This window comes from Polypterus senegalus, chromosome 1 (assembly GCF_016835505.1).
Source record: "Polypterus senegalus isolate Bchr_013 chromosome 1, ASM1683550v1, whole genome shotgun sequence".
NCBI classification, from domain to species: domain Eukaryota; kingdom Metazoa; phylum Chordata; class Cladistia; order Polypteriformes; family Polypteridae; genus Polypterus; species Polypterus senegalus.
This window is the reverse complement of record NC_053154.1, coordinates 299024394-299033899: the sequence shown is the minus strand read 5'-3', so window position 1 is coordinate 299033899 and position 9506 is coordinate 299024394. Positions and strand designations below refer to the sequence as shown.

At 37.2% G+C, this 9506-nt stretch overlaps 1 protein-coding gene across 1 annotated transcript; it reads left to right on the top strand.

Moving 5' to 3' along the window:
• Positions 1-885: 885 nt before the first annotated feature.
• borcs7 (BLOC-1 related complex subunit 7) lies at positions 886-8733 on the top strand. The gene is made up of 5 exons (XM_039734784.1): positions 886-1062; positions 3515-3577; positions 5990-6033; positions 7960-7980; positions 8550-8733. The coding sequence occupies exons 1-5, from the start codon at positions 931-933 to the stop codon at positions 8599-8601; spliced, it is 312 nt and encodes a 103-aa protein (XP_039590718.1). The 5' UTR covers positions 886-930; the 3' UTR covers positions 8602-8733.
• Positions 8734-9506: the final 773 nt, after the last annotated feature.

Here is a 9506-nt window from a genome sequence, read left to right as displayed (position 1 = left end):
TTTCTCCTCATCATCTTTTCTTTTTTTCCTAAATTGGGCACCTGACAGCTTTGGCCTTTTTCTCTCCATCGCTGTGTTTACTAAGTAATCGGCAATCAACAGATTTCCCATCATCCCCCAACGCTGTCACTCACGACCAGAAGTCAAGACTAAACCAATTCACCTCCACATCATAATCGTTTTTTATTACCTATTTTTATTAGCCATTTCACACAAATAAATAAGTAAATAAAAATGTGCCAATTATTGGTCTGCGTTTAAAATATTTTGAATGAAATGTGCGTTATTTGTAAGAAAGTCAGGTGTCACTGACATAGTTTAGCCCCCCTCCTTGTCCGCTTCATTTGGGAGAGGTGAACTGTACTCTGCGCCTCCTCCCCACCGCCCCTCATCCCCTCTCCTCTCGGCTCGCTCAGCTTCTGTGCGGCTCCTTCAGCAGCAGGGGCGGCGCAGGTATCATAGATAATAGAAAACCGCTTAGCGGCACAGATGATTTTTTTTTCCCTCCAAGTTCGTGTGCCGCCCCCCACGTGTCATGAAAAAATGCCGCCCCGGGCGGCTGCCCCGTTCGCCCATGCCTAAAACCGCCACTGATTGCCATTATTAGTCTTTAAATGGATATAAATAATTGCAAAATCTGTTGTATGTAAACGATACTGTTTTAAACGTTATTGTTTTTTTTATCAGAAAACCCGGTTTCCACGTCTATCTGCATTAATTTAAAAGGCACTTTTGCCACTCGCAATAAGGTTGACGCGCTGACGTATCGTGTCGACTGGGAAACACAGTGAATGCGGCGTCTGTCTGTATACTGTATGTCTGTGATCGCATTGTTTGTCTAAAAATGCGCTGCCGTCGCCAGCGCATGCGCAATTTCTATATTATATATTGGTGGCCGCTGCTCACGCAAGCGTACTCCTACTGGTAATAATGGCGTCTCCGGAGCCTCAGCCTCGCTTTGGTCAATCAGTTAAGGGCTTACTTTCAGAGAAAGTGAGCTCCTGCAGCGGCGATGTGATTGCCCTAACAAGGCAGGTGCTAAAGGGTTCCAGGAGTCATGAGGTAAGACAGGAACGGGTGAACAGAACGTAACGAAAACAGTCAAATAACTGTGGGTGTTCCAACCCATTACTAGAGGATTTCTGTGGCCGTATATCTTTATTTTAGTAAATTTAACCGTTGGGAGTTGCAGCCGCGTCTGTTACGATTTTCTGCATTAAGTTAACATATCATTCTTTTAAACCCTTACCTTTGGAGCTAAAATGTCGCTTTATTTCATTTTAATTTTGCCATTGCAATTCTCGATGTCAATGCAGCTCTATTTAGAATGGCTGTGCAGAAAGACTGATGTTCAGAGAGCTCACAGAATGGCAGTGTGAAATGTGTGTGTTTATAGCAAAAGGCGATCTTCTAAAAGTTTAGTTTTTTGTTTGAAAAATAAAAATGTAACATAGAAGAAGCGAAAACTGCACAGGACTGCGCTGTGGCGTGACGGTTAGCGTTGCTGACACATGAATCGTGGAGACTGCGTTGAATTTAAGAAAGGCCACTGGCTGTGTGCTCGTTTTTTGTTCTCCCGATGCTACTGGATTCAGTAAATAAATTGAGGATGCGGCAGAAAATGTTTGAGATTAAACTTGTTAAATTTCGACAGGAAATTTGATTTAAGGCAAAGGCTATCCCAAACAGAACCAACGGTCCATCTTGGGGCATACTCCCATTCACCGCGTTCACATGAACTCATACCAGAACATTTTAGGAATGATAGCCAACCTAAAGTGTATGCGTTTGAGGTGTAGCAGGAAACTAGTAAATGGAGAAAACTCAAAAATAAAACGGGGATAAGGGAAGGGATTTGCTGCTTGGTTGTAGCAGCAGTGCTAATCATTGCCTCCCTATCAACACTAAATACCACTACCAAAAGACATCCATCCATTATGCAACCTGCTATATCTTAACTACAGGGTCACAGGGTCTGCTGGAGCCAACACAGGGCGCAAGGCGGGAAAGAAACCTCTGGCTGAGCACCAGCCCACACGGGACAATTTAGAATCACCAATACACCTAACCGGCATGTCTTTGGGATGTGTGAGGACACCGGTGTATCTGAAGGAAACCCACACAGACACAGGCAGAACGTGCAAACTCCACGCAGGGAGGACCCGGTGAAACGAACCCAGGTCTCCTAACTGCGAGGCAGCAGCGCCACCGTGCCACCACCAAAAGACATAATACATATAATTAATTACATTTTGTCTAGTGCTTTTCTAGCAGTTCAAAATGGGGATCCACTTCAACCACCACCAATGTGCAGCCTCCACCTGGATGATGTCATGGCAGCCATTCTTATTCCACTATGCTCACCACATATTAGCAGTTTAGATGGTAAGGGGTTGAGGGTTATAAGGGACAAGGGATGATTTGGGGCCCAAAATGACCAGGATGTGGTGGGCAGTTTACTTGGTAAATCACTGTACCACCTACCCGTTTCAAAAGATCTCCTGAAATCTTTGATGACCATAGAGATTCAGGACCTCAGTTTTACACCAAATCTGAAGGATGGTGCCGTAGTTACAGCTCAGTGTCCCCATCACTGCAATGGGGCATTTGGATCCAAACATGGACCACAGGATAAGTGCCCCTACCTGGCCTCAAACTCCTCTGCCTGCATCAACCTAAGCTTTTCCTAGCTAGTCTCCCATCCAAGTAGTGGCAGGGCCCAAACATGCTTAGCTTCATGTCGATTGCCAGTTCTCAAGTGCAGGTGGTATTTCTTGTCCCTGTTTCTGCATCATGCAGGTGATATGCTACTGTCTTTTACTTTCTTGACTGCTTGTATTGGTTTAAAACCGAGGTTATAATAAATATTAAAACTTGTTGAAACAATGTGGAACTATTTAAGCATATTTCTGTTAGGTAAAATGGCCAGCAGGTGCTGGCTGGTCTTTTGACCTTTGAACCCCTGCAGATTGTTTTTTTTTTTTCCTCCAGGTTTTCTGGAGGTTTTTTTTCTTCTTCCGTCTTCCTGACAATCTGTCCTCCTCATCAGACTTTTCTTTTCAAACTTGGAATACAATATATAATTGGCAGAATAGTAGTGTTCTTATATTTAATATCACTGTTATGTAAGCCTATATGTAATGTTACTTATTCTTCCCTAATTTATTCATTTTTTGTAACTCTTTCGCCTATAAAAGTGTACTGTACTATAGAAGTGAATGTTGCTGTGACATTATTTATGGTGACAGTATGCAGAGCAGAATTCTTCGCACTTTGCATCATGTGATATTATTTATTTATTTATTTATTTTTCTCTGGGTGAATCTCATGTAATCTCGACGACAACTGTGGTAACCCATCAGTCTCTCCACGGTGTCACGAATTTGCTTGGAGATGATACTTGTTATACTTTGAGAGAAGGATCCATTAGAAAATCTGCAATATAACATTTATTGATAATGCAGTTCTGTACATTTGATAATTTTGTTTTTTTCTTTTCTTCTGTATTTTCCAGCTTCTTGGTCAAGCTGCTCGCAATATGGTGATGCAGGAGGATGCCATACTGCACTCTGAAGATGTGAGTAAGAGTATAATTCTAGTAGGAAATACTGTCTTTATTTTCTTGCCACAGAAATTGACATTATTTTCATTTAAGCCTTGGAGGTTTTTTATGTTCTAAATATTTAAAGCTGCGTAAACACTTACCTATGCTGTTGCTTGCTTTTCCTTTAGACTTCTGAAATACCACTGTGTCTTTATTTTACTGTATAATGGCAATAAGAAAAATGCAGTGTGTCCCAGAACACATGAAACCTTGGGAATATAGAACTCTGACTTTGAACTAACTAACATTTACCTCTCAGAATTCAACATAAAAGTTTTCTTCCCTACTAATTGCTCCACAACCAAACCTTTTCATATGATAATGACATTCATACGTCTAAACTAATTACTTCATGCTTTTCGTTTGGCTATTTCTAATCTACCCCTCATTTTCAAAATTCTTGTTAAAATTAGTGGCTATCCAACTTCATTCTCATTTATCTAAAAATAATCTGTATGAACAATTTCAGTTTGGTTTTTGTCCCTTCCAATGTACAGAAACGGCACTTATAAAAATTACTAATGACCTCCTTATGGCAGCTGATTCTGGTTTAATTACTATTCTCATTTTCCTTGATCTGAGTGCAGCCTTTGACACTATTTGTCAGACTAGATTATCTTCGATTGGCATTACCCACACTACACTAGATTGGTTCAGATCCTACCTCTCGGGCCGCAGCTTAAAACCTTCACATCCCAACCCACTGTTGTTACTCCTTTTCATTATTTACCTCCTTCCCCTTGGTAATATCTATCATAAATATAACATTAGCTTCCACTGTTATGCTGATGACACCCAGCTTTACCTCACTAGCAAACCTACTTTTTCCTTTCCACCCTCCTCACTTATTAATTGCATAGCAGAAATCAAATCCTGGTTTTCTTCAAATTTTCTTAATTTAAATAGTCACAAAACGGAGCTTCTCCTCATTGGTACAAAATCAACATTATCCAAAACTGATCATTTTTCATTTGTTATTGATAATTCCTCTGTCCCCCCTTCCCTACAGGTTTAGAGTCTGGGTGTCATCCTTGACAGTACTTTATCCTTTCAGTCGCACGTCAATAACATCTCCCGGTCTGCATATTTCCACCTGCGTAACATTAATCGTATTCGTCTCTCACTCCCTCACTCCCCACACCACTGCTATCCTTGTTCATAGCCTTGTCACTTCTCGTTTGGATTATTGCAATTCCCTTTTCTTTGGTCTTTCTCTCAAATCTCTTTATAAGCTGCCCACATCATTACTAGAACCCCCTCTATTCGCCATAACACTCCCGTTTTGTAGCAGCTTCATTGGCTTCCAGTTCAGTTCCACATTCAATTCAAAATTTTACTACTAACATTTAAGGCTATCCACAGCCTTGCCCCTCCATATCTGTCCAACCTCCTCCATCTTGCCATTCCCTCCCGTACCCTTAGATCCTCTTCCTCCATCCACTTGAGTGTCCTCTTCATCCATCTTACCACGATGGGGAGCAGAGCATTCAGTTGCTGTGGAACTCACTACCATCTGAGCTTAGAAATATTGAATCATTTACACTTTTCAAATCTAAACTTAAAACTCCTTTGTTTAAGACTGCTTTTTTTCTTTGATTACAATTGCTCTGTCTGATTTTAACTTTTGTATTTTACTTTGTTTATAATCTGTGCTTTGTTTATTGCTCGGTGTCCTTGAGTGTTTAGAAAGGCGCCTACAAATAAATAAAATGTATTATTATTACAAAATGTATTAATACTTAGGCATGCTTTAGCACCGGTGTCCCTTTTATCTTGAGCTCTGTTTCTGGGAACCTTTTTTTGAGTTGTTTAATACTCAAGTGCACAGATTAAAGCATTGGAACTGGATTTTCAGTTTTTTTCAAGGACTATTCAGAAAATGACCTGATGATGCTCAGATTCTTGGTAGTCCAATGTTCATTTCTCCCTTGTTGCCTGAAGCAGTCCCATGGTTTAATCTAAGACTTGAGTGCAGAAAAGGCCAGCAGTCTAAAATTGCAAATAAAATAAATTGGAACGGTAATCTGCTGACATTATCTTATTTTTAATGTAGCAGAAATCACACACAATATACCATTTCTTAATTGCAGGATGGACATCCGTTCACTTGTTTGCTTTGCCTTCCCTCACATAAAGGATATACTGTATACCAATGTTTTTGTCATTTTATTTGCTGCTGTACTCTGAAATGCTTAGATTACTGATATTTCTTAAATTTTGTTTTTTATAATAAAAGAAAAAGAGAAAGGATTGGAAAGTGAATGAATAACTGCTTCAAAAGTTATTGAACTATAAATTGGACTTTAATTCCCCTTAATGTTAACAATAGGTTTGATTAGAAAACCTGAATTGAAGTAAATATGTTGTACATCTTTGTTTCCCTAGAGTTTAAGAAAAATGGCAATTATCACAACCCATCTTCAGTACCAGTAAGTTAAAAGATTTAAAATGAGTATAATGTGTAAGGATTAGTATTGCATTTCTTCTTTATGGCAAAACCATCAATGTGCAGATGAAATCTGCAAACTTTCCTGAGAGTTGTTTTTTTAATATAACTTCATTAGAAAACTCTGAATTTGTCTATTTTTTGTCTTTCATGTTACATTGAAAATTCATTCAGTGATGAATATTTCCTTCATGAAGGCCAAACCATGACAAAATAAAATAGCGAAAGGGAAATAAATCAAAAAGTTACCTTTTTAATGTGATGATTTTCTCTTTATGTATTTATTCTGCTTCTGTCAACAAGTTACAGAGCCCTGGAGAGAAGACATGGTTAGAAAGAAGAGAAAAAAAAATCATGGGGTGATTTACTCTTCATGCTAACGTTTTTAAACGTTCCCACCTTTTAGTTCATGCATGCACCTTGTTTGTTGTTTCATACGGACAGCCCAATGGATAGATACACAGGATTATGGCTACTTTTTCATTTGGGATAAGTTATGACTGCGTTGAAACGTGAATTATCACAGCATTCATCTTGCATTGTGGGGCACCACTCTGAACAAGTGGCAGCTGCAATGGATTCTCCTGGCTAATGGGCTCTACTGATGACACTATACTACCGTCAAAGAAGTAATTCACATTATTGTTGATCAGTTGCAAGGTGCCGGAAGCCTGCATGGCTATCATTGGATGTACACAGAGTGCGCACAAGTTATATAAATTGAGGTAATATTTTCAATAAAATGTGGGCATTAACTAGACAAACTTGTTGGTATGCTGTAATCAAAATGTTGCATGAATTACTTAAATTGAGGGAATGTGTTAATTAAAACCTGAGCATGCATTGAAATTTTTATTTACAAGTAGTAGATCATTCCCATGTTTTATTTATTTTTAACAGAAACTGCAGTTTTTTTTATAACCAAATTAATGAGTGTGTATAAATTTCTACCCACGTCCCCCCTGGGCTCTGTAACAAGTTTTACTTTGCTCAGTTACTATATTTTACCTGAGAAAGTCGCACAACGTTTAATGGCCTTGACCTTTGCAGGTACTTAGTAAATTAAATCCACCTACATTAAGTGAATCTGTGAGTGCCTCTTTTTGTATCGGGTTCCAGAATAGAAGTTGCATTGAGTGGAGTACCTGTTGGTTACCAACAGAAAATGTGGCTAATAGGTACATTTTATGAATTTTTTTTTTTGTGGGTTTAAGTGCATTCAAAATTTTAAAAGTGCAGGTTTGCTCCAGGCAAGAAAAAAAAAAGTAAAACAATAGGTAATGTTCTGTTCTGTAGCTTTTCTCATCTCTTTTCAGCAACAGTGAATTGGCATGAACTATAATATTTGATAACGGTTTTGCTTTATTTTGTTTCATTGTGGCTTAGCGCTATTGAGCAGTTTGTCTTTTTCACTTCCTCACTATATTTATATGGTGCGTGCACTTTATGGCACATGTGTTTTCCTCAAAGATTGTATAGTGGCCAGTATTTTGGCTTTGTGTTTGTGAAAGTGGAACATGAGGTGGACTAGCACCTCATCCAAGTAGGAGTGGAAACTTGGCAAACATACAGTATTTAACAAGTTATGTTCATGGATTATTATTAATAATTTTAATTGGTAAAAAGACAGTGTTTGAGTATATCACTATGTAAATTTTAAAAATTATTTAAGTTGTATTTTCTTTCTGTTCAAGATTTGAAGTGGACAAACAGTATGACTAGAATATTTTAAATAAATATTTATGGTTATTGTCTGTAATGTGTATATATATATTAAATAGATTGGAATAATTTTTTTGTAATGTGTGTCTTTTTTCAGTAACCTTTATGTGACTGAAGATTAGCATATCTTTTAATTTTCATAATATACTTAGAATTGAATACATGCATACATTTATTTGTCTTTCAGGCAAGAAGCCATTCAGAGAAAGTGAGTGTTGTTTTTATTTTTTTATTTTCTTCTCTTCTAGCATCTTCTTTGTACTCCTGATTATTAATTTAACTCGCGTTCAGTGACTTCATCAGTAACTTTAACTGCCATTTGCACACTTATTTTTTTGCACATATTTTAATGATTTTATGTACTTCAAAAATGCCATTTTAATTTCTGCATGTGCTCCAAGTGTTATAAATTGTTATAAAAGAATCAGGTACTTCATTTATCTAAGTGGAGTTAAGCATTAGGCCTTTTAACTCTACTGTCAGGATCTTTCCCAATTAAAAGATGCCTAGTTTCTTTTCTTAATTAAATATTTCAGAATCATTCTTCTGAGGTTATAATTGGGAAAATATGATGTTGTTGTTTGATTTTTTTTTTTTTTAATCTCCAGTGTTTCACAAATGTCCTTTAAGCATCTCTTTTTGAGCAAGAATGTTTGATTCTCTTTTGTCTTTCAGTATATTTTTAATATTTACTGTAGCACTTAAGCTGAAATCAAATTTATTTTTAACTGTAGGAAATTAATTTCCTATTTAAATAGTGTTTCTTTTTTCCTTTAGTGTTGAGCATTCAAAAAATCTGCAGGACCAGTTGACACATCTTTTGAAATAAACTTAAATGTGGAAAGTTTACAGAGTGACACATCGAGCTGTCAGTGGTGGCTTAGTGTCTGGAAGTGGCACAACATTCAGACAGGACAAGATGAGTGTGTTAGAGCTTCCTGTGAATATATCGTGTGTATTCCAAAGAGCTGTGAAAAGAAGATAAAAATGGTTTAGGGGTCTAGAATGTTCTGTCAAGTGATATTGTGACACCAGGATGAAAAGAATTTCTGTTAATATAATGGAATTATAATAGATGTATTTAAATAATGGTTGATTCCTTCTGCTATATTTTAAGTTCTGGGTCATTTTATGGGTATGGTATGTTTTTTTCCTTCCAGGTGATAATTCTCTCTTCTTCCATATCTGACAGAAGTTTTAAAACATTTATGCTTCAATTATGGATTGGTGCATTATCCTAAAAGAGTTCAAAGACAATATTTGTTGTCCATTTTTATTAAATTGTAAAAGGAGCACACTCTTTGAAAATCTCTTTGAAATGCTAGATCAGGTTTGTAATACTTAAATTTAACAGGACCCTTGCGTAACTGCTTGTGATACATTTGCAAACTCTCATAAAAATGTGTGCCTTTTTTTGTCATTCTCAGGCTTTAATAAACAGGCACACTTTCTTAGCTTTTTGGTATGTCAGTAGCTGGAAAGTGTTTGTCTGTTCCAGATTAATTTTAACATGCAGGATCTTTAGTGCTGGCATCCCATCCATGTCCAGTTTCTATCAGAAAGCTGAATGTTAGACACCTTGTGTTTCTTAAATGGATTACACTGATATGTAAAATTAATGGAGGAATCAATAACTTGCCAGTACATTATGTCATACTCTTCAAAGATTTGAGACTGTATGTGTATATGCAGGCATGTATGCATATGTTGTATTTATATAAAAAATATTGAAAG